Raw genomic sequence first — 25,844 nt, forward strand, 5'->3', positions numbered from 1 at the left:
GTGTCAGAGTAGAGAGAGAGGTTCCATTGGCCCATTGTTTCCGGGTTCTATTATTGCAAGGGGGAGGGGGGGGGGGATCCCCCTTTAGGCAGACCTAGGCAGACCTAAGGACTGTTCTATTCAATGCTTGGAGTATTATGACACGCCCCTTTAGGCAGACCGGAACCTGGTCATGTTAGGTGCCCATAGCAACCCATTACATTGGCATATCTCTATATACTTAAAGAATCTCTGGTTGTGTCGTACCTTCTTGCGGAAGAATCCCCGGGACTTCTTGCTGTCTGTGGCCCTGGTCTTCACCCCCAGGTGCTTCATGTAGTACAGCACGGCGGAGAAGATGGCGGTGCTGTGGGTGGGTGGGGAAAAAGAGCAAGAAAAGTTAGGATTTGAGATTATTTAAAGGCTAGAATTCATGCAGCTCATTCACAAATGTTACCTTTTTTCATTGATACTCATCACCACCATCAAATTCTAAGTAATTATTATGACTGAGAAAGTACCCTTTTCATATATGAAAACGTTTTAGCTGCAAAGCTTACTTCACTTTGGTCATATTAGTAAATCTGTTCATTATTTAGTAAATACTCATGAAAATCAAATTTGGCAGTAGACAGCACCGTTTCAATGAGCAGCATAGTTGCAATAACTACTCTGGCCACCATTCTACACAGTGCAACTTTAATTGCTTTCTTACAGGCATGGAGGGTCCAACTAACATTCAATTTTCTGCTTACAAGCAGTTTGCATCTTACTTGCATTGTTTTACACAGTACCTGTAGTACACAGTGTTTACACATAGACTGTGCTATATTGTGCAGAACTCATTTTTTGTACATACTCTTTCCTAAATCCATATCGACATTAATTCTTATTGGGTACTCTCTCCTTGTGCATTTGTTGGCTGTTTGAAACAACATCTCCCTAAACTGTGCGCAACTGGGTACATATTGCACTTTCCTTGTCATGTGTTCAATGGTTAAGATCCTGCGGGCCTGACTTTCCCTTTGCAGGGAAAGAATGAAAACTACTGACAAGTTTGGAGCAGAGCAGAGAGCTGGGAAAAGGAGGAGGAGAGCAACCAGATGGGGGAGGAGCAGCAGGCAGAGGGAGGGACTGAAGGAGAGAGGAGGAGAACTGGAGAAGCTCCAGGATGAAGGAGGAGAAGAAAGAGGAGGAGGGAGAGGAGGAGGAGTGGGGAAGGAGGAAGATGAGGAGGAGGAAGAGGGGGAGGAGGAAGAGGGGGAGCCGGAGTGGGGAAGGAGGAAGGTGAGGAGGAGAGGGGTGGGGATGAGGATGAGGAGGAGGAGGAAGAGCAGATGGAGGTGGAAGGGTAAGAGGAGGAGGAGAGAAAGGGTTATGATGAGAGAGGGGGAAAGATGAGTAGAGAGAAGGGGGAGGAGAGTGCGAGAGAGAGAGCGAGAGAGAGAGAGAGAGAGAGCGAGAGAGAGAGAGAGAGAGAGAGAGAGAGAGAGAGAGAGAGAGAGAGAGAGAGAGAGAGAGAGAGAGAGAGAGAGAGAGACAGAAATAGAGACAGAGACAGAGACAGAGACAGAGACAGAGAGATAATTGAGGGGATGATGAAGTCAGAGAGAAAGATAACGGTGGGAAGGAGTTATCATCAGTAAGCCCATTGTGGGGAGAAGAGAAGAGAAGAGAAGAGAAGAGAAGAGAAGAGAAGAGAAGAGAAGAGAAGAGAAGAGAAGAGAAGAGAAGAGAAGAGAAGAGAAGAGAAGAGAAGAGAAGAGAAGAGAAGAGAAGAGAAGAGAAGAGAAGAGAAGAGGAATGAGAGGAGGCAGAGTGCCGACTATAAAGAATGATGACTATAGAGATGTCCACTGTAGAGCACCGCAGAGAGAGCAGCTAAGCTTTTTGGCTACAGCATAAAGAGGAAAGAGCATGATGACAGAGGGGGCAGGAGAAGTGCAAGAAAGAGAGTCAAGGAGAGAGAGAGAGAGAGAGAGAGAGAGAGAGAGAGAGAGAGAGAGAGAGAGAGAGAGAGAGAGAGAGAGAGAGAGAGAGAGAGAGAGAGAGAGAGAGAGAGTGAGTGAGTGAGTGAGTGAGAGAGAGAGAGAGAGAGAGAGAGAGACAGAGAGACAGAGAGAGACAGAGTTATGGAGACAGACAGTAGATAGCGACAGGCAGTGCAAGAGACAGAGAGATGGAGTGCGAGAAAACTGATGCAAGACTGTGCCATCCGACTGTGCAGAGCAAATAAGAACAAACAAAAAAACAGACACAATGCATTTTCCAATCCTAACTTCTCTCAGCTGTCTGAGAACACTATGATGGAAGGCAGCAAATGTGTCAGAACTCAAGAGCAGCTGGACAAAGATTTGGCTCAGATTTCAGCTCTCCTCCGATCTCTCAGGCTCTCCTGTCTGGCATGTCTTTTATCACCCGTATGAACCGGACAGTGATACTTAAGCACCTACTTAAACCTCTCCCACGATTCAAAACAACATTAATGTTGCGCGGAGCAGAACGGCATGCAAACTAGTAGCAGGAACTAGAGTCATCGGCACACTGGTCACACATTTGCATGCAAGTCATTTGCACATTTTAAGTGCATCTGCTGTACGCTGCACCGCAACACTTGACTGTTTTAGTTTGAGCAATGCAGAAGAAAGAGTCACACCCTAACCACAAACAATTATAAGAAGAAGGCATGTACAATATATTACAGGGTATTGGTGCAACGTACATGCACACCACTGCATCCACACACAGACGAAAACAAAACGCACACTTACCATTTCTCTTCGTCGGCCACGATCGTTGGGCTGAGAGAGAGAAAAACAAATTACGATTAGAGCATGCAGAGGGGGAGATTGGCATGGAGTGATGACATGTTGACTGCACTTGTTGTCGTCTTGTCTGTCAGTCTTACCGTTTGAATTTAAGTTTCATCTTTCCTCTCTCTTTCTGGACTACTCTGGCACTGTGTTTTGGGTCTGTGGAACCTGAACTTTTCCTGACGGACGTGCAAATCGAAGGCAGTGTTGTTGTGTTCAGCGCTGAAGCAAATGAACATATTCTGGTATTTGCAAATAAAAAGAGGAAAAAAAAAAGAAAAAAGAAAAAAATCTAAAAGAACCGGGGCTGCATTAAAAGCATGCACTCCCTAACAAAACTGGAGAAAAACAAGGAATCTCTATTCTTCAAAAACGCTCAGCAAAAAAAAGATAAACAAGGCTTTTCAAAAATCTAGTCTGAGACGAAATTTGATACAATATGCACCGGCTGTTTTGCAGAAACCGATCTGAGTCTTTTTCCTATTCCTCCTCAGGCTGTTTCTCTCCCTGTCTCTTTCCGGATGGATTCAAACTGAAAACAAAGCCGCCCGGTGTCGGAAGCCAGCCTTTTAAACCATGTTTTTGTCTGATGCAACAAGCCTGCAAGAACATGTGGGGGGGGGAGAAATAGGATCCTTATGTTTTGCTATGAACATAAAAGATGGGCAGGGCCTTCTGTGTTTTGGCAATGAAAGAGGGAAATCCCCGGCACTTTCGGCCAATCCTTGCCCTCTGCTCACCGGGCACGTGCGGGAGGCCGGCCAATGGGAGCGGGCGCACGTGAGGTCATGGTGGTCATGGGAGTTGAATGGGCCAGCGTGGCTGGGAGAGGAAGAGATGGGGGCCAAGGGAAGAAGGGGACGATTGTGTCCAGTGCGATGAGGGAGTGAAGGGCATGTTTGTGACCGTGTGACAAAAAGGCATACTGTAACTAGAGCGTCCCCGAGCCAATTCGGAGTGAGAGAGTGGGAGGCGAGTGGGGAGGCGAGTGGGTAGGTTTGCTGCTGTTGCATGAAAGGTCCCAATTGCTTTTCACGTGAACCCACTCTGCAAGTCTTTGATCTCACCTACTTTGCAAAAGACACAGACATTTCTTAATGCATAAGACCCCCCCGCTCAACTTCTCCTTCATCAATCTCTCCCATCCCTCATTAGGTATCCCTCAGGCTTTTTGTGCACTGGACGTCGGTTTTTCAACTCATCCCTTTCTCCGTCTCATGTGCTGCAGACACCCTGGCTTCCCTGGTGTCAGCAGCAGGCACCAGTGCTGCGGTGCACAGGGGAGCCAAGCAGGGGAAGGGGGGTAGGGGGGGTCAAGGCTGGATTAACTTTCCCCTGTGTTTCAGTGTCCAGCCGCTTTGTATCAACACTACCCCCGCTCCCTCCTACTCTCATCTAGCCCCCCCTTATCCACCCCCTCTCCCCAGAGTTGGCAGCCTGCCATGGGGGGAGAGGGAGAGACCGGGAGGGAGGCAGAGAGGGAGAGAAAGAGGGAGGGAGAGAGAGAGAGAGAGAGAGAGAGAGAGAGAGAGAGAGAGAGAGAGAGAGAGAGAGAGAGGGAGAGAAAGAGGGAGAGAGGGAGGGAGGGAGAGAGAGAGGGAGAGCTACTTCCTGCCAGCGTGGCAGTGCTGACTGCATCCTCTCTCTCCATCCTGCTTCCTCTCTTCCAGTGGCTGCCCCGTCTCCACTCCTGCTCTCTGAATCACCGCCAGCCTCCACGGCAACCCTCCAACTAACTCTCTCTCTCCTTTCACTCTATACCTTCCGACTCTCTTTTTTTCTTCCTCTCTCCTTTCTCTTACTTGCACTTCCTTTCTCACTCTTTCTTTACTCTAAACAGCACAGCACTTGGCCAAGCACAGTGCCTCTAAAACACGCACGCACGCACGCACGCTCACACACACGCACATACACACGCACTTCCCTCAGACATCCCTCCTAAGCAATTAATCTTTTCTGCATAAGTTTTAGCTTCCTGCAGTGCTGTGTTTTTCTGCCGGAGGCTGCATAATATTCTGCCTATACTGTGGAGAGAGAGTTCCGCTCACAGACATCTAGCCTATCCCTCCTGCAACTCTCTCCTCCCCATCATCTTTTGCATTTTCTGATTAGATGTTAAACTGTGTTTCGTTACTTGAATTTATACATGTGGAATGATAAAGTGGAATCAAACATAATCTAAAAAATTAGAGAGTTCTGCTCACAGATACCTAGCCTATCTCCTGCAACTCTCTCATGTCCCTCTTCTCCATCATCTTTTACATTTTCTGATTAGATGTTATACTGTGTTTCGTTAACTGTATTCATACATGTGGAATGATTGCAAAGTTGAATCAAATCTAATATAAAAAAAAATAGCTACCGCATGTACATATACTATCTGCATTCTCAGCTCCCATCTTCGCATGTGCCTTTGTATACAAACATCTGCTGGCAAGCTGTGTGCGTGTGTGGTGGGTGTGTGTGTGTGTGCGTGCATGTGTGGTGGGTGTGTGTGTGCGTGTGTGCGTGTGTGTGTGTGTGTGTGTCCGCGTGTTTGCGTGTGTGTGCATGTGTGTGTCCGCGTGTCCGTGTGTGTGTGTGTGTGTGTCCGCGCGCGCCGGCGTGTGTGTGTGTGTGTGTGTGTGTGCGTGTGCGTGTGTGTGTGTGTGTGTGTGTGTGTGTGTGTGTGTGTCCGCGTGTGTGGTGTGTGTGTGTGTGCGTGTGTGTCCGCGTCGTCATTCAAAGGTCAGTGACCTACTGTGTTAAGATTTGGCTGATCTAAACTGTTTGCAAAACTTTGCTCGCCGTTTGAGAGACAGAGAGAGAGAGAGAGAGAGAGAGAGAGAGAGAGAGAGAGAGAGAGAGAGAGAGAGAGAGAGAGAGAGAGAGAGAGAGAGAGAGAGAGAGACAGAGACAGAGACAGAGACACAGAGGAGAGAGAGAGAGAGACAAAGACAGAGAGAAGAGAGAGAGAGAGAGAGAGAGAGAGAAAGAAAGAGGAAGAAAAAGAAAAATATGGGTGTGCTCACTGCAGTGCAAATGCAGAACAGGATCACTCTCGTTGTTCCCACAAAACACGCACACGTGCACAAACGCGCACACACACACGCACACGCACAACACAAGGGAGCCAAAGGCACTGACCCTGTCGTCCAAATCATTGCTCCCTTGTTTCCCCTGAATATAAACAAAGCCTACAACAGCTGTAGAAGAGGGTCCACGGAGGCCAGCAGTGCACAGCTGTGGTGCAGGCTCTTGCAGAGGCACGGACTAGCAAGGCTTGCACTTTTGGGCTTTCAGGAAGCTACTTAGAAGTGGTTAGAAGTGGAGAAGGATTATTATTGCCATTTCCTGGACCATATATTCTATTAGAGATGTCAAGGTGGCCTATAGGGAAACTATGTACAATAGGACAATGTAAAGTATTGCATGGACCTTTTTTGTGTGTGTTTTAAAGTTTGATCAATAAAATAAAAAAAAAGTAGAGAAGATTGGTGGCCAAGCACCAGCATGTCATCGCAGTAACTGGGCGTTGGTGGCGAAACAACTCTGCTTCTCTCAAAAAGGAAGTGAAGTAAGTGAAGCTTCCGATGATCAGAAATGGTAAGTGTAGTATACGTATGAGAGTGAGAGATGAGAGAGAGAGAGATAAGAGAGAGAGAGAGACAGGCATACAGAGAGAAAGAGAGAGAAATACAGAGAGAGAGACAGACAGAGAAACAGAAACCAGAAGATTCATTGAAAAAGGCAAAAAGTAGTTATTCATTCCTACGCTTCTTATAGAACTTTTCCTTCAATTCAACATTGAACTAAAAAAAATCGAGATGAATAGAGTTGGGACGCACCAACATTGTGCAAGTCTTTCATCTTCTCTTCCTCTTTTTCTTCGTTCAGCTGTTAGGGCACACTTCCTCCAACTGAGACTCACTCCAACACAGCTCTCTCTCTCTCTCTCACTCTCTCTCCTCTTCACCAGGGCACTAAATGGCAACGTGTGTGTTATTCTGGCAACTTCTCAAAAGTCAAAGTGACTGTGGCAACCGCTACGTGCTGACCACCATTCTCCACGTCTGCCCAGTGCACAGCTATGAATAGTGTTTAGTGTGGTGGTGCGTGCAGTGCCCTCTGCTTCCTTGTCTTTTACATATGTAGATATCACTCTTGCTCTCTGTAAATACACATTTTTTTTCTGCATGTACTTTTACAGCTCATCCTAAGTTCAGTTCAGTTGCTGGTATTGCCATGTGAGGGCGCTCACTCTTCCTGCCTCCATTGCCCTTCCCTCCATGACTCGACTGCTCTGTGCTCTTGGCCTTGTCACTCTACTGCCCCTACCTACCTCTGCACTCTCCTGGCCACTCCACTGCCCCTACACCTCCACACTCTCCTGGCCACTCCACTGCCCCTACCCCCGCACTCTCCTGGCCACTGCCAGTCCTGCCTATACCCACTCCCCTTTGCCACTGCACTGCTCCTTGGTCCTCTCTGTGTTGCCCTGACTCCTGCCTGTTGCTGTTGTGCATTCTGTTATCCCGGCCATGACATTGAGCACAACCCCACCCCCCTCCCTCTCCCTTCTCTCTCTCTCTCTCTCTCTCTCTCTCTCTGCAATACCCCCTACTCTCCTTCATGTGTCTCTCTCTCCCACTGCACTGCCCCTGCCCCCGTTGCCATTTTACACACTGCATCTCCATCATGGCCTTAGTTTCTTGGCCACCACCTTTTCAGTTATCCATCTATCCATCTCTCACACCCTCTGTCTTGCTGTGCCGTATCCACTGCACAGTCCCTGCAGCCACAGCCTTCTCCTCTTTCTCTGCTACTGCCTTTTGCTGTACTCACTGTATTGCTGGCACGCCGTCGAGCAGTTTCTCCTCTCTGTCTGTCTGTCTGTCTGTCTGTCTGTCTGTCTGTCTGTCTGTCTGTCTGTCTGTCTGTCTGTCTGTCTGTCTGTCTGTCTGTCTGTCTGTCTGTCTGTCTGTCTGTCTGTCTGTCTGTCTGTCTGTCTTAGGGTTTTCAGGCTGACCAGAACGGAGCCGGTGCCAGTGCTCGCACCAGTTGCGTCCGGCTCTTAAGTGCAAATCTGCGAATCGCCTGTTTTCACACCGGGCTCTGAACGGTTTCCGGACGTGACTGTGTTACCCAGATGAACCTGCTGACGGTTGTCATCACGGTTCGCGGAAAAAAACAGGTATTTTGCGGTTCGCATTGCAAACCAACTTTCCAGGTTGTGAACGCTAATTTCTGTGGCGTGAACACGACGGCTGGTTCGTGATTAGGTGCGGGAACGGGCACCGGCACGGTTCTCAGTCGGCCTCAATGCGCCCTCTATGTCTCTACCTCCATCTCTCTCTGTCTGCCGTTGCACTCACTGCATCTCAGCTAGGGTTGTGCCGATTGACGATGTCATCGTCCATCGGCGATTGGACAGCTGGCATCACGATGGATGCAAAACATCGTGATGCCAAGGAATCCTATACTTGTGTATTTTTGAAGCCGCTGCTATTGTCATCATTACGGTGCTTGGCATTGAACTGAAACATTACCGTAAAACCCTTAGTAGCAGCGGAATGCGCAGGTAGCAGGACTGAACTGACCGAGGTTGTCAACACAAGCCTCAAGCAGAGTGCTTATAGCTACGAAAAAAACCGCAATGGATTAAAAAACACTTTTGAACTAAGCGTTCCTACTATTGTTTGCTGCATATGAGTTCAAGTAAGTGTCTGATTGCCTACATTCGGTGACCAAAGTTTCTACAACGGAGAGTCATGGGGCATATTGGTTCTCCCTCCGGAGTAACGTGAAAGCAACAAATTGTTCAGCAATTGCGACAGTTTACCATGTCATGTTTAATGGAAATTCAACTCAAAATGTTTAATCTCCGCAATGGTCTTGTGAAGTAGCCACACAAGATTGTAGGCTACACTTTTGATTAGCCCAGTGTCAAGAGGGAGCGCAAGCGATTCCACGTCTGCGCGCAATTGTTTCCATTGATGAATTCTCGCTATGTGGGAAACATTAGTGTCGGGTAATTTGCTAACTCGGGCTAAAATCCATTGCTAAACTTCGAGAGGGCACGCGTGGGTTCTCAGCTCTTACATTTGACAAACTTCCCTGCACTGTAGGGCCTATGGCTAAGTTATGTGCAAAAACGCCGTGACACAGCTCGTCTTGAAATAGAACTACACCGATAATAACAAACTCTAGTAGCAGCCTGCAGTAGGCTACATTAGTAGGCTGCATCGTGAAATTTATTGAAAATAAGTTGCCACGCAGTGGAGTTGGGCTTGAAGCAGCTGATGGTGACACGAGAGACAAGAAGGGCGAGGGGGAGGGGTCGTGCTCTCACAGAAAGCAGAGTGACCATCTCAGAGTAGCGCAGCTGGAGGAGGTTTAAAAAAAAAAGTAAGAATTTGAAAACTGTTAATATAGCCTATTTGACTTAGGCCTACTCTTAAAGCAAATATTTTAAAATAGTGTCTTAGCGAAAGACAAAAAGAAATGTATATTAATATAATATAATTAATAAAAAAAGAATATTAATCCCCCCCCCCCCCCCAACAACGACGACGATGTCATCGTCCATCGCATCGTCTCACTGTAAACATCGTCAGCTGCCAATTAGGTGGACATCGCCCAAGCCTAATCGCAGCCATGGCATCGAGCAGCTTCTCAGACACATTCTCTCTCTCTCTCTCTCTCTCTCTCTCTCTCTGTCTCTCTCTCCTTTTCAGTCATCTCTCTCTCTCTCTCTGTCTCTCTCTCCTTTTCAGTCATCTCTCTCTCTCTCTGCTACTGCCTATTGCTGTACTCACTAAATTGCTGCCATGGCGTTGAGCAGCTTCTGTCTGTCTGTCTGTCTGTCTCTCTAACGCTCCTCTTGCCTGTTGATGTACTCACCGCATCTCAGCCATGGTGTTGAACAGCTACTCAAACAACTTCTCTGTGTGTGTCTCTCTCTCTCTCACCTTTTCAGTCATTTATCTGTCTCTGTCTCTCTCTCTGTCTCTCTCTCTGTCTCTCTCTATCTCTCTCTCTCTCTCTATGTCTCCCTGTCTGCTGTTGTACTCACTGCATCTCGGCCATGGCATCGAGCAGCTTCTCTCCGACGGCCTTCTCCTTCATCTCCGTGGGGATGCGGTCTGTGGAGTGGTGGTTCTCTACCTCCTGCAGCTCCAGCTCGTTAGGCGTCATTCCCATCATCCTCTTCTGCCTGAGAAGGACACACGCGCACACACGCGCGCACACACACACACACACACACACACACACACACACACACACACACACACACACACACACACACACACGCACACGCACACGCACACGCACACGCACACGCACAAACACATTACACTACATTACTAACAACATCCCATTACATACACATTATATTACATTACATTACATTACATTACATCATACATTACTAATAACAACACACATCCAACGAAACCTTTTAAGTTACAGGACATTTGTTCAAGTCCCTGGACGAATGTGAGGTTAGGTTGAGGTTGCTGGGGGAGGGGGGGGGGGGGGGGGAATTAGGAGGAGACGGGGGACAGGGGAGGAGGAAAGGGGTGGGGAAGTTTGTGCCATTTTAGAGAGATTCATGAGCTGTCTGATGTCTGATGTTTTTCATTCGTCAAGGTCATCTTGGACAAAGAGTTTATTTGTAGGCAACTAGAGAACTGAAAAAAGAAGGCCAGTAACTCACAACTACACTCTATTGAGTTTAGATGTACAGCTGAGTCAAACGAGTTTAGTTGTAGGCAAAAAGAGGGTGAACATCTCAAAACAGCCCAGTTAGCGCTTCAAAAAGACGTTCATTTACCTACAAATTAACTCTTTTGACTAAACTGGCTGATGGAGGTCAGTGAGAGGTGCGAGGAGAATTTGCAGCACAGGGGTTAGCTACGTCAGCTACTTTGTAGTTTGCGATGCGATTTCCCATCGACAACTACCCAAGTTTGGCTAACAACTACGCTTTCGAGAAACACCCCACAGAATACTACTGAGGATCAGATCCAGTCAGGCGTGCTAACAGGACAGAAACAAGTCTACTAAGACCTAAAAACCTCAGATACGATACATCTACGCAACACATACATAGACAGATGAAGAATGGGGGAGAAGAAGAGGGAGTCAGAAAGAGACAGAGAGAGTAATAGAGCGAGAGAGAGAGAGAGAGAGAGAGAGAGAGAGAGAGAGAGAGAGAGAGAGAGAGAGAGAGAGAGAGAGAAAGAGAAAGAGAAAGAGAGAGAGAGAACAAGAGAGAGTGTGTGCGTGTGTATGAGAGAGAAAGAAACACGCATACAAAAACACACTCAACTCTATGTTTCATGGCAGCGCATACTGAATAACAGTACGGTAACACTCAAATTTGCATGCAAGCAGCTAATTTGCAAGATGAGTGATTAACTCCCATACTTGAGAAACAGTAGAACGCAAAATAGAAAATGTGCAAATAGTGTGACAAATGAAGGTGTTAGGCTATGGTATCACAACAAAACATAAACCATTTCATCTATTCTAGACAGAGTTCTTACTAAACTACAAGCTTCAATTGACAGGCACTGCACAGAGCTCCCTTAACCCAAAGTAGGGTTTAGTCTTTAAAAAGACTGCTTCTTAAAATACAAATAAAGGCTTGAAGATTTGTATTACGTGATGTAAAACTTTTTGTCTATTTCAACATGTAATCCCCCATCCTATCTAGTGACCTTGTGATAACGATACGTTTAATTCAATATCTCACAAAAGTGCAATTGAAATGACATTTTCTCATTTGCAATCGCGTGTTTAATGGGGAAAAGTCCTCCCAAAAAGCAACCCCCCATTGCCTTTTGGTGACATTAATAAAAAAAAAAAGTTGGCTGACTAGGTGTACCAAATGTAAGAAAAAAAGTACCTGTACACAAATACCTCCAATGGTTAAAATATAAGACTCCTGACAATAAGGCGCAAACTTAAAGCGATGGTTCGGAGTAGAATCACCCTAATGCCATTTGAACCGTGACACCCATCCACCTTTACACCCAAAGTGTTTTCTGCCGCAGGCTTACATCAACAGAGTTGCCGTGTTATTCGATGTTTATTCCGGATAGCTTGACTCAAGCGCATATGGATCCTGGGCACCATCTCCCAACTTTCCCCACAAAAATAACATGTCATGACACCAAACTTCTACAGTATAACAAATGTGGTTTGTACTCACAAAAAGATGAATTTGAAACTTTGTACATAGTCCAGGAGTTTATTAGTAACAACACACGAGACGATTAGCTTTTCTGCTGCTAAACATCCTTCGACGTCACTTCCTCCAGCTGGGACTGTCCACTTATTATAAGGTTTGTGTTTTAGTCCACAGCCAGGATATATGCACGAGTCTTCTATTTATTAAACGTGGTAAAATTTAAATCCGAAGTGGTTAATTTCTAGTTGTAGCGCAAGCTGTCTTTTTGAGTTTTCCGCCTTCCGGACTCACGTGTATTTGTTTCCATCAACAAAGTCCCAGCTGGAGGAAGTGACGTCGACGGATGTTTAGCAGCAGAAAAGCTAATCGTCTCGTGTGTTGTTACTAATAAACTCCTGGACTATGTACAAAGTTTCAAATTCATCTTTTTGTGAGTACAAACCACATTTGTTATACTGTAGAAGTTTGGTGTCATGACATGTTATTTTTGTGGGGAAAGTTTGGAGACGGTGCCCAGTATCCATATGCGCTTGAGTCAAGCTATCCGGAATAAACATCGAATAACACGGCAACTCTGTTGATGTAAGCCTGCGGCAGAAAACACTTCGGGTGTAAAGGTGGATGGGTGTCACGGTTCAAATGGCATTAGGGTGATTCTACTCCGAACCATCGCTTTAAAGGTTTCTGAAGTGGCTCCAGGTGAAAGGACACAAACAGGTGTAGTCAGGGCAGGTAGAGTAGGATGGCCAGGGCAGGTAAAGTAGGATGGCCAGAGGGGGTCGTCCCTATGTTCCCCAGGTCCTATGTTCTTTGGGTCCTACAGTGAGGAGAATAAGTATTTGATCCCTTGCTGATTTTGTTGGTTTGCCCACTAATAAAGACATGATCAGTCTTTAATGTTAATGATAAAATGTATTCTAATATGGAGAGACAGAATATCAAAAAGAAAATCCAGAAATTAACTCTAAAGAATATATATTAATTGATTTATATTTAATTGAGGGAAATAAGTATTTGATACCCTGCCATCCATTAAGAGTTCTGATCCCACAGATCAAATGACACTTCCAATCAACTTCTTATCTGAATTGAACACACCCGTTAATAGTAACCTGCACATAAGACACATTGAATCTGCAGAATCAGTCCATAGTATCAGTCAATCAATCAAACTAAACTCGCCAACATGGGGAAGACCAAAAAGCTGTCAAAGGATGTCAGGGACAAGAACTCAACAAGGCTGAAATGGGCTCCTGAATATTAAGAAGCAAACTGTTGGTGCATTTCTTCCAAATTTTAGGACGTACAAAATTATCATCAATCATCAATCGTAGGCCTGTCTGTGGTTCCATACAAGATTTGACCTTGTGTGGATTCAATAACCAGAAAACAGAGATAAAGCACCCTAAAACTGTATGGGAAGAGCTAGGAAATAATCTCAAGGCAGCTGGGACCTCAATCACTAAGAAAACTATTGGAAACACTTAATACCACAGCGGATTAAAATCCTGCAGTGCATGTATGGTACCCCTGCTTCAGAAGGAACCTGTTCAGGCTCACCTGAGGTTTGCCAATGAACATCAAACTGGATTAGGATATGATTGGGAGGTGCTGGAATCAGATGACACCAAAATCAAACTGTTTGGCATTAACACAACTCGATGTGTTTTGAGGAAGAGAAATGCTGCCTATGATCCCAAGAACAACACATTCTCAAACATCATATATGAAAGTGGTAACATTGCGTGTTGAGGTTGTTTGTCTGGCCAAGACACAGGACAACTTCACATCTTCAAGAAATGAATGGAGGGAGAAATGTAAAGGTACAATGCTGCATGCAAACCTCTTTCCCACCACCACTAGATTGAAGGTGGGTCATGGATTGGCCTCCCAATATGATAATAACTCACATACAGCCCAAGCAACGAAGGAGTAGCTCAAGCAGAAGCACATTAAGGTCATGAAGTGGCCTAGACAGTTTCCAAACATTAACCCTATAATAATCCTGTGGAGGGAACAGAAGCTCCCATTTGCCAAGCTACAGTCATACAACTTAAATGATTTAGAGATGATCTGCAAAGAAAAGTGGACAAAAAATATTTCTAATATATCCATAAACATTGTCATTAACTGAAAGAAACATCTGACCTCTCTACAAGAAAACAAGGGCTTTGCCACCAAGTATTTTGTCTTCTTTGACTAGAGGGGTCAAATACTTATTTTCCTCAATGGAATACAAATAAATTAAAATATATTGTTCAAAGTTATGTTCTGGATATTCTTTTTGATATTCTGTCTCTCCATATTAGAATACATTTTATCATTAATATTATAGACTGATCATGTCTTTATTAGTGGGCAAACCAACAAAATCAGCAAGGGATCAAATACTTATTCTCCTCACTGTATGTTCCCCTCTACCGGGAACATGGGACCCTTTTTTTCAAAAAAGGGTTCTATGTTCCCCACTGCTTCAAAGTAGACTGCTGCCAATTGGGCAAGTGCAGGTTGCTGTTGCAACTGTGGCAGGTTAGGTTTAGAGATAGTTTTGGTCAGGGCACAAATTGAAAACAATGCGGGGAGCTTAGGACCCTTTTTTCAAAAAAGGGTTCTATGTTCCCCGCTGCTTCCAAGTAGACTGCTGCCGCATGGCAAAGCGCAGGTTGTTGTTGCACCTCTGACAGGTTAGGTTTAGGGATAGTTTTGGTCAGAAAACTTGGAAACATACAATGCAGGGAACATAGAACCCTTTTTTAGAAAAAGGGTCCTATGTTCCCCGCTCCCATACAAAGACAGGGGAACATAGGACCCGGGGAACATAGGACCCGGGGAACATAGGTACGCTCCCGGCCAGAGCAGGTGGAGTAGGGATGATCAGCTCACCTGAAGTCCTCCAGCTGCCGAGCCAGCTCTGGGACCTGCACCGACTGCACTTCCTGTGCAAAGCGCTTCTGCTGTTCGTCTGGAATGAGGTCTGCTCTGGTACGGTCTAAAAACGAGACGTGATTATAATCCATGTTACATATCTATTATTATCCCCATTATCCATGTATAAAAGGTACAGACACTCACTGGTTTGTTCGCTTGAATGCACGCACACACACACACACACTGTCAAACACAAGCCACACCAATTGACACCTCTTTTTCTCGAACTGTCAAAGAGAGACAATGGAAATTCTGGCTTAAATTCTGAAATTTGAAAATGGAGCGAGACTTACCCAATTCATAGCTGATATGAGGAGGTACCGATACCCTGAGGATCTAAAGAAGAATCGCATAAGGAAGTTGTTAGTTAGATTGAATTACTATAATGTTCAGACCCTGTGACAAATAACAGGAATGTATGAGGGCCAGTTCAATAAATACTGAGTGACAACAAGAAATACCACATGGCACTGCAGTTCTATTGTCTACCCAGCAGATGGCGCAATAGTCATAGAGATGGTGAAGGAGCAATGGAGTCAGCAAGTACAGGAAGAGAATGTGTGTGTGAGAGAGAGAGAGAGAGAGAGAGAGAGAGAGAGAGAGAGAGAGAGAGAGAGAGAGAGAGAGAACGAGTGAAAAAAACCCAAACACGGCCAGCTGTGAAATCTCAGCAGCTCTTAGGCCAATTGACGGCTTTGGGCCACTCAGCGGTGCCACGGCAGAGGCCAACAGAGCAGACAGCCAGAGTAGAGAGGCCCACAGCAACCAAGATAAGAGGGAAGCACACCCGAGGACAGAGAGGAAAGGGAGAAAAACAAAGTGATATAAAAAAAAAGGACAGAGTGAAAGAGAGGAGAGAAAGGACAAAAACAAAGTGAGAGTGAAAGAGAGGAGCGAAAAAGACAAGAGAGGAATGGAGGCAAGAGTGACATGAGGAATAAAAGCAATAGGACACAGCAGGATAAAAACACACACATCAACATCCCACTATCCAATCCGTGGGGTCGTTCCCACGACCCTTACAGGAAGTACGGAGGTCAGAGGGAGGGGGAGAGAGAGAGAGTGCAGTGCACCCTGGGTAAAAAAAAGCAGGCACAGGGAGCCTCAGAAGATATATAATGGTATATAAAGACGGGCAGAGATAGACAGAGGACAGAAGAGGAGCACAAATGGCCAATTTTTCCCGTTTTTACCCGCAGACGCTCATCCCAAGTAACCCAATCCCGCCCAATCTGGCAACACTGAGTGCGCGTGTTGAGTGGACAATGGGGTGTGACGGTGGGTGTGGTGGATGTGTGGTGCTGTTGCCAGGGGAACCGTAGCTGTACTTATACTCACTGCTCCCTTGTCCAGGAAGTTATTGTAGAAGTCCACAAAGAGCTTCTTGGTCTCTTTGGCACTCAGATTCCTGAAGAGATCAGCATGTAGGTAGCAGAGCTGCAGCCAAGACCATGAGAGAGAGAGAGAGAGAGAGAATGACTAAGCAGTAATTTGGATTGATCAAAACACTGAAACACATCCCGGAGCATGACTAGAGAGAAATGCAAACACAAAGACACACAGACATACAGTGGTTGCACACTAACACATAACCCCCTCAGAGATCTCACACTCACACAAAGCCAGACTGTTGTCTACATAAACACACACCCACACAGAAACACAAACACACACACACACTTGGCAAGACAACAGCCAAGGCACAAGCACGGGCACAAAGACAGACACAGACACTGTAAGCGAATGGCACAGCTACGGTATGTGGGCTTCATTCGCACCAAACTTCCCACGCTCCACAGCTCGCTGCCATTCATTACTCATGCAGAACAAAGCTAATGTTTAAACTGATAGCACATGTTTTTGTAAGGGACAGCACCGTAGTAATTGACTTGCTGATCCAGTGACCAGTAATGCAGACGCGTCCTTATGAAAACAAGTGCTATCAAACACAGTAATAATCAGCATTATGTATTCAAGTGTGCTGTAATGTAAATGTATATGATTGATGTTTCAATGAAAAGAAGAACAAAAAAAATCTTAATGACACACTGTTGTCTCGGTTACTACCTACACAGACCTGCTTAATGAGAAAACAGAATTGTGAATTAAGAATCAAAATAATGATGCTTTCAAACAATGATGCTGCCCTGGGGCCTATACTACAAAGCTGGTTCAGGAGAAAACCAGGTGAAGTTAAGAGGATCATATAATAGAAGAGCCTGGAGTCCTCATTTTCTTCTTAATTTAACCTGGTTTACTGGTTTACATGCCCCTGGAAGAAAAAAAAGAGTTTTTTTCTTAACAATAGTAGGCTCTTGCCAAGGTTACTATCTGTGCAGATCTGCTGGTTGCCCTCTAATTACGCTGACTGGTGACAGTCTGTTTGCCTACTGGAGGGACTGAGTCATAGACAGAAAAAAAGAGATGGTAATCATCTCTGCAAGCAGTAAAAAAAAGGAAACATGAAAGCGGCCGTGTCATCCGTCACTAAGGACCTCTCATTCAAACTGACAAGAAATCAATTAACATACAAGTAACGCTATGGCGGTAAAGGACGCTATGACAACTATAAACTAAATTTGGAAGAAGTAAAACGTGCTAGGCATGCTACAAAAAAAGGTAATTAAACTCAAAGGCAAAGAAAAGTTGAAAACGAAGATAGGTGAATGATGTATACCATAAAAGAAACTAAACACTTCTTATTTGAGATGTGAACTTTAGGAACTCAGTACTGTGGCGTGTGGACAATACACATGGGGAAGGAAGTAGAGGCACGGACACACACCCCTGTGCAGCAACACAGGAGGGGGGAGCACTGTGGCAACACATCTTCGCTTTTGGTCGAATCACTCGTTATCTCACTATGGATCACGCCTCTTACGTGACCATTTGCTGAAGAAGTTCGCCTCAGCAAAAGGTCCTGCAAGATGCGTCACCCATACTGAGAGATGCCTCGTTCATCTCCCTCAGAGAACCAGGGTCACATACGTAAATTAGAGTTTTAATCTAGAGCAAGCACATGCAAGTGGAGTTTGTGATGGGGAAGTTGAAGTTGAAGCATAGGGCAGCAGGGTGGGGCATCACGATGTGGGGATGGAGGAAGTGAGAAATGAGGATGTTCTTGCATGCAGCACAGACAGAGGCAGAGGATGGAGTGCAGCATGCTTGTGTGAGGCTGTTGCAACGCCACATTAGGGGTGTAAATAATGATCAATATGTATCTATTGATGCATTGATCCTACGGCCGACGAGCGAATCGTATCGTATCGTGGAGCATTACGTATCGAAAATAATAGAGTCGCTGCCTTAAGAAATCGATATTGAATCGCATCGTCATGGAGGCTGTGATTTACACCCCTACTCCACGTACAGTACATAAAGGTTACACTATCTTGCCATTCATGAGAAAAACGTTGTACACCCCCAATTTCAAGGGGACGCAAGTCTAAAACTCAACTTGTACATGTGTGCTTCAAAGCAGGCACCTTTACTAAGCAGTTCATTTTTGCCAGATTTGTGCTACTTAGCACAATCTGGTTTAGTAAACGTCTGGAGTGAACCCATATGTAAGGGACAACGGCAGACAAGGTTTATGTAACAATCTAAATGTTACACTCTGTGACTGGAGTTTTCCACCTATAACGTACAACATCTGGTGGGGCACCTGTACGTGTAAAACAAAGAAAGGGGCCGTCTAGTAATTAACTGGCCTTTTCCACTGGCAGTGTAGTAGCGCTGGACAGGGTCAGTCATTACCGAGCATGCGTATTACATGAGGCCGCTGCCCCTGGGAGGGAAGATTAGAGTCTATAGAAAAGAGGTTATCCCAGTGATTTATTGATTACCATTGATCTACATAGTACGTATGTCAGTGGGTTAGTTAGTTTATTTTTTACACACGGCACGGAAAACATTCAAATAATGATGAATGCTTTGGGAAAGGCCAAACCCTTTCTGGAGTGCAGTGGAGAGATGCAGACAGACAGATAGACAGACTGATACAAAGAAGAGAAGCAACGAGAAGCAAACTAGCCGTAGCAATTAGTAGTAGAGGCTAGTGGAGGCTATGTAAGAGGGTCATGGATGAAAGGAAAGGAGGAGAGGAGAGGAGAGGGTTAGGAGCACAATACCTGGCAAAGGGGTCACTGTGGCAGCATGCCAAACAAAGGGAGAGACACCCATGCTCATCATAATGACCAAGGAGGAGTTATCAGGCAAGGGTTTGAGCGCTCACTCTCACAAACACACTCATGTCATATGCAGAGAAATCAACATGGTACACCCATAGCATTATGTGTAATACTGAAACGGCACGCACACACGCGCGCACAATCTCAGACGCTTTTCTTCTATGCATTCAGGGTGTGTTAAAATTAGGTGTCATGCGTAAATAATATGCAAGGTTAAAGAAAGCTCATGCGTATATCCCAGGGGGAATAACTGTACTCTAGAGTAGGCAATTCAACATTTATGCCAAAAATGCATTTTTGCGATATTTGTCCATTTTTCTCACTTTCTTGAGAGCAAAAAGTGACATAAACTTGTACTAATGAGTAGCTGTATATTTTTTCTGTCTTTGCATCAAAACAACAAAAACTACGGTGGGAAAAAACACAAGTAGGTCAATGTTCAGTCTGTACTCAATCCAATCCTCACTTTTAATATAAATCTTGTAAGCAGGAGGACAATAGTGCTTTCATTGCCATGCCACAGCGTGTGTAATTTCACAATTGATTGTAGGTCTAAGGCTAGGGCAAAACACAGTTTTACAAACTTTTCAAACCATTTGTGGATGATTCCTTTTGTTTAACATTTCAGAACACCCTAGAAGTGAATACTACTGTATGAACAAAGAAAATAAGCATCTGAGGATCCATTTCGCTCTCTCTCGCACGCACGCACACACAGATATGTCTGTTGGGACACATTCATCTTGCCCTACAGAGCCTTGATGAAGGGGTCAACATCAGAGTTAAATCAGAGTCAACAATACTTGTGTTACACATTGTTCAATGTAAATGGTGGAATGGTGGACACACACACACACACACACACACACACACACACGCACACGCACACGCACACGCACACGCACACGCACACACGCACACACGCACACACACACACACACACAAAAACAAATCATCAAATCCTGGAGGATTGCTTTTACTCACATTGCCCCTCAAGTACATAAATAAAAAGGAATACTCTTTTCCTTTTTCTGTTTACGCTATGTACACTGCTCGGGGAGGTTTTTGAACTGGGTTGTGTTGTGTGTGCTGTGCTGTGCTGTGCTGTGCGAACAGTACAGTAAATCAGACACTCCTGGGAACCGCACTCTTGTTTGGCAACACAACACCCTCCACAGTTACTGGATCCGGGCCAAGCTGCATCCAATCACACAACGCAACAGCTACATCAACAGCTACAGCAGAGCAACACAGGGGCCAAATGCATACGTCTGCAGACAGACACAGCCTCAACACAGAGGGCAAATGCATACGTCTGCAGACAGACACAGCCTCAACACAGGGGCCAAATGCATACGTCTGCAGACAGACACAGCCCTCCGCATAGTGCAGTGCAGATGGAGGACATACAGTTAGGATGAGAAATATTTGGACATCGGCACAATTTCCATTGTTTTGGTTACATACACCAGTCCAATGGATTTGAAATGAAACAAACAAGATGGACTATAACTGCCGACTTTCATCTTTAATATGAGGATATTTACATCGAATCATGTGAACTGTGTAGGTTTCTACATGTGCCTTTTTCCCCCATCTATGTTAGTCTTATCTGTCCATAGGATGTTGTTCTAGACCTATACAGTGTAAACATTTTGACGTTGGTGTTATTTTTGATGCGCAACAATTGTTTAAGTTACATCTTCTAGTGAACAGTCTGTATTTACTATGATGAAGTGTTCTTTTTTTGTTCCCCAGGCACAGAATGCTTTTGCCATCTACAACATTTATTTTCCATGTTTGCTGGGTATTTTGGTGTTGCTCTGGTATTGCTTTTTATCAATCAGTCAGCGTTAAAAAGGGTCACAATATACACACACAATGTATGATCAGGGAAGTTTTGGGTCCCAAGACTATTCCAGTGAAGGACAACTGATGTAGGGTGACAAATATTTAATGACTGATCTCTTCTATCTGTGCAAAAACTCATTAATACGATCTACCGTTCTCAAGGGAACTTGTTGCTGTACCTTAAATAGAAATCTCTTAGCACAAATGTTTAGATTTGATTGGGCAACAGTATGACTTGGAATTGTGTGTGAAAGTAGCTTATTTTGATGTGCACAGTGAGTCTCACATTTCTTTCATATGAAGTAATTGGGGGCTAAACCCAAAATCAACATCCATTCCTTATGTTGTTTAATTTTGGATAGCTTTGCTTGGGAAAAATCTAACCAATGAGACATACTGTATTACAACATGTTCAGACAGAGCCAATAGACTATCGGCCAACAATTAGAAGGCAAAACAGGCTATTCTGTGCACTTCGTATTACTGCTGAACTACCAATTTAATTAATATAATACCAATGCACTGTTTCACCCCTGACACCAGATATGTGATGTACTCAAATAATGTAATGAATGGGTCAATTTGGGAAAGTGCATTACTGACAGACTCCAATTTACCTTTCAGGTAATAACTCTTTCCTTCTCTCTCCCTCTCTCTCTCCCTCTCTCCCTCTCTCCCTCTCTCTCTCTCTCTCTCTCTCTCTCTCTCTCCCCCTCTCTCTCTCTCTCTCTCTCCTCTCTCTCTCTCTCTCTCTCTCTCTCTCTCCTCTCTCTCTCTCTCTCTCTCTCTCTCTCTCTCTCTCTCTCTCTCTCTCTCTCTCTCTCTCTCTCTCTCTCTCTCTCTCTCTCTCTCTCTCTCTCTCTCTCTCTCTCTCTCTCTCTCTCTCTCAGGGGAATAGAAGCACATACATTATCTCTCTCTGTGTCTCCAGCTGTCTGTCTATCTCTTTCTAACTCACTCACTCACTCACTCTCTTTCTCAAACTCTCCCACACACACACGCACAGACACACAGACATGTGAGGATGAGTAAGAGTGTGAGGATGAGTGTGAGGTAGGAGACTGTGGGCCAGGCTGAGAGGCGTAGAGTACTGAGATCAGAGTAGCTCCACTCACCACTGGGGCACAGTCAAACTGCAGCATGACGTGTTGCAGGAAGACTAGCAGGTGGGTAGGCCTGCTCTTCAGCAGCTCCATACTGTTAAAGGTGGTACAGCTGTCATCCACCATCTACAGAGAGAGAGAGAGAGAGAGAGAGAGAGAGAGAGAGAGAGAGAGAGAGAGAGAGAGAGAGAGAGAGAGAGAGAGAGAGAGAGAGAGAGAGAGAGAGAGAGAGAGAGATGGGGAAAGAAAGAGAAGAGATGAGGGATGAAAGACATAAATGAACAATGATGAGGGATGAGAGAGACAAAAACAAACGCATACAGACAGACAGACACAGACAGACAGACAAGAGGTGGAGCGACATGAAGACGCAGAAAGGGACAGAAGAGATATGAAAATGACAGAGGCGAGATATTGATAAAAGAAAGGTTAGAAATGGTGGATAAAAACAGGATGGGGGGAAAATGGGGTATGAAGGGGTTAAAAAACAGGCATAAAAAAACAGGCCTAGCCCAAGATAGCAAGAGCATTACATTAGAGATGAACTGTAAAGGCAATCACATTAGCAGAGGCAGCAGCAGACAGTAGTCTGAGGTCTGAGTGTACTGGCTGACATGACATGTGCCACACACACACACACACAGACACACAGAAACACACAGACACACACACACACGCACAGAGACACACACAGAGACACACACAGAGACACACACAGACACACACACACACAAACACACAGACACACACAGACACACACACGAAGATAAACACACACAACAGTGAACAACAACAACATTATATCAAAGGAGTGCTGTGCTGCTAGCTTGCCCATAGTACTTCACCATTTCACTAAATGACCGGATTAGTGTGTCACAGGCCTCCATGCCTTTGAGTGTGTTTGTGTGTTTGTGTGTTTGTGTGTGTGTGTGTGTGTGTGTGTGTGTGTGTGTGTGTGTGTGTGTGTGTGTGTGTGTGTGTGTGTGTGTGTGTGTGTGTGTGTGTGTGTGTGTTGGAAGGGGACAGACAGGAATGCTGATATAAAGACACCGAAGCATAGAAATACTCAAGGAAGGGGGTGGGGGTTAGAGCTATAGCAAGAGCATGAGTGAAAACGCATACAGGATTACAGACATACAGACAGGGAGAGAGACACAGACAGACAGGCAAACTGACAGACAGACAGACAGACAGACAGACAGACAGACAGACAGACAGACAGACAGACAGACAGACTACTCACAGGGTCCAGGTCATTTTCAAAGTCCTCATCTTCTGCCCCGATGATGCTCATGGCTGGATTGGCACTCTGGGCAGCCCAATGCCCCTGCTGAGGAGAGAGAGATGGAGAGAGAGATAGAGAGAGAGAGAGAGAGAGAGAGAGAGAGAGAGAGAGAGAGAGAGAGAGAGAGAGAGAGAGAGAGAGAGAGAGAGATAGATAGAGAGAGAGAGAGAGACAGACAGATAGACAGGTAGAGAAAGAGAGAGAGACAGACAGTCAGAGACAGAGACAGTCAGAGAGAGAGTGAGACAGACAGAGATGAGAAAGAAATGAGAGGATGGGGATAAAAAGAGAAGAGGGGGAGAGACAGGGTCACTACAGGTTGTTTCATAATGTCTGTCTACAGAGGCAGAGCGAATGGAGCTGAGAGACCTTATTGCCGAGCATACCGTACTACAAACGCATACCAGACAGCTGGGGTTAATGCACCCATAGCCACAGTGAGTCCCACATACGCTGAGGGCCAAACACCACAGCACAGAGCTCAGCCCTCCTCAACGAGCACCTTTTAGGGTTAGTTTAGCGCACCCACATTCATCACATCACATACCCATGCGCATTACATAGAGAAATGCCAAACACACCGTCTCACTCACTCACATGTGCACAAGCACACACACTATGAGGCTATGAGGTAATGAAGTCAGAGAGGGAGAGAGAAAGAGAAAGAGAGAGAGAGAGAGAGAGAGAGAGAGAGAGAGAGAGAGAGAGAGAGAGAGAGAGAGAGAGAGAGGAGAGAGAGAGAAGAGAGAGAGAGAGAGAGAGAGAGAGAGAGAGAGAGAGAGAGAGAGAGAGAGGGAGAGAGGGAGAGAGAGAGAGGGAGAGAGGGAGAGAGGGAGAGAGGGAGAGAGTGGGGGGGGGGTCTTCCACTCATTCATTAGGGAAGGGGGAGGCCATTTCCCTCACAGAGAGAACGAGTGAGCGAATGGGCAAAAAAAGGGATGGGAAAGAGGAGGCACAGAGAAAGAAATAGGTCATGTGATGTTGGGCAGGGTAATCTGACCCACTGAATGCCCAGTGAGAGAGAGAAAGAGAGAGAGAGAGAGAGAGAGAGAGAGAGAGAGCGCGCGAGCGCGCGAGAGAGAGAGAGAGAGAGAGAGAGAGAGAGAGAGAGAGAGAGAGAGAGAGAGAGGGAGAGGGAGAGGGAGAGAGAGAGAGAGAGAGAGAGAGAGAGAGACCAACAGCCAATGAAATGCCCTCCATTTTTTCCCTAAATCCCAGCACACACAGGGCAATGGAGCTGGTGAATCACAGCACCAAAAAAAGAGCAAAAGAACCTCTGGGCTGCCGCCAACATAACAACCATTATGTTTCCCGCCCAGGGCCTCCTCTGTAAGATTTATTAGGCGAAGGGCGGCACAAGGAAAGATGGAGGCAGAGCTTGACACAACATTAGAATATCTGACAAAGGTGATGATAGAACAGGAATGGTGAGGTGCGCCATTATGATTTTACACCACACACACACACACACACACGTTTGTCTGTATAGCAGACAGGTATAGCAAGAGGAAAATGACAGAGGGGCTAGAGGATACACAACAACATTCAAACACCACCACCATTGCCACCACACACACACAGACACACATAGACACACACAGACACACACACAGACACACACACACACAAATCTGTGCCACTAACCAAATGCCCAGGTACAAACACACCATTGTTCCCCCTCGCCATGAACAAAGTGCACTTTGTGGCCGTGCATGTGCCTGTCTGTGTGTGTGTGTGTGTGTGTGTGTAAAAAGGTGTAGGCTGTGTATGGAGGCTGAATCAGTAGTGTGTGCTGGCCGTGCAGCCAGCGGAACCTTTCAGGCAACGACTTTAAGGGAGGAGGGATTGTTGAGTGACCGTACGGTGCGTGTGTGTTTGTGTGTATTCAGGTAAGGTTTGTGTTAATGTGCATGTGTGTGTGTGCATGTGTGTGCGTGTGTGTGTGTGTGCGCGTGTGTGTGTGTGTGTGTGTGTGTGTGTGTGTGTGTGTGTGTGTGTGTGTGTGTGTGTGTGTGTGTGTTGATTCTACAGCCTTAAATAACCTTAAGGGAGGAGGAGAAATAGTGGGAAAGAGACAGGGGGGAGAGAAAGAGGGATGGATAAGCTTAGAGGGTGGGAATAGAGAGAGGGAGAAAGATAGATAGAAACAGAAAAAGTAAAAGAGGTAGAGGTGGAAAGACAGGGTGAAGAAGAGGAGAGTGAAATAGAAAAGGACAAGAAGGAGAGAGGGGGTGGCGAGGAAAAGAAACAGAGAGAGGGACAGAGAGACAGAGGGAGAGGTGAAAAGAAGGTGAGGAAGTAAGAAGTAGAGGTAGACACCAGACAGAGTGAAAGGGGAGTAACGACTGGGGCGGGGAATGGAAAAGCTACTGGAAAGGAGCACATGAGGCAACAACACGCCGTCTTCCTAAATACACAGGTCCACACAGTTTTAAGGCCAACCAGAAAGGTCCACACACCAGTTGCACTGGGAATCAAAGTGCTTACTGGTACCCGACCTACGTTCATCTACTTTGT

The 25,844-nt window shown here is 45.6% G+C and overlaps 1 protein-coding gene across 8 annotated transcripts in view; it reads right to left on the reverse strand.

Annotated features, from left to right (window-relative positions):
• Positions 1 to 25,844, reverse strand: part of arhgef1b (Rho guanine nucleotide exchange factor (GEF) 1b) — a 72,660-nt gene that overhangs the window by 23,558 nt on the left and 23,258 nt on the right. For 6 of the 8 annotated variants that reach the window (XM_063199692.1, XM_063199689.1, XM_063199693.1 and 3 more), the window contains 8 exons: positions 23,286 to 23,372; positions 22,055 to 22,168; positions 16,237 to 16,335; positions 15,192 to 15,234; positions 14,854 to 14,959; positions 9,847 to 9,987; positions 2,751 to 2,780; positions 247 to 346 (listed from right to left, as the gene is read on the reverse strand). In XM_063199692.1, the coding sequence (XP_063055762.1) occupies positions 247 to 346; positions 2,751 to 2,780; positions 9,847 to 9,987; positions 14,854 to 14,959; positions 15,192 to 15,234; positions 16,237 to 16,335; positions 22,055 to 22,168; positions 23,286 to 23,372 (720 nt within the window). Of the gene's footprint in view, positions 1 to 246; positions 347 to 2,750; positions 2,781 to 2,887; positions 3,809 to 9,846; positions 9,988 to 14,853; positions 14,960 to 15,191; positions 15,235 to 16,236; positions 16,336 to 22,054; positions 22,169 to 23,285; positions 23,373 to 25,844 lie in introns of those variants that run through there. The other 2 variants (XM_063199694.1, XM_063199696.1) reach the window with 2 other exon arrangements.

Source organism: Engraulis encrasicolus, chromosome 5, assembly GCF_034702125.1.
Source record: "Engraulis encrasicolus isolate BLACKSEA-1 chromosome 5, IST_EnEncr_1.0, whole genome shotgun sequence".
In the NCBI taxonomy this organism is placed as follows: domain Eukaryota; kingdom Metazoa; phylum Chordata; class Actinopteri; order Clupeiformes; family Engraulidae; genus Engraulis; species Engraulis encrasicolus.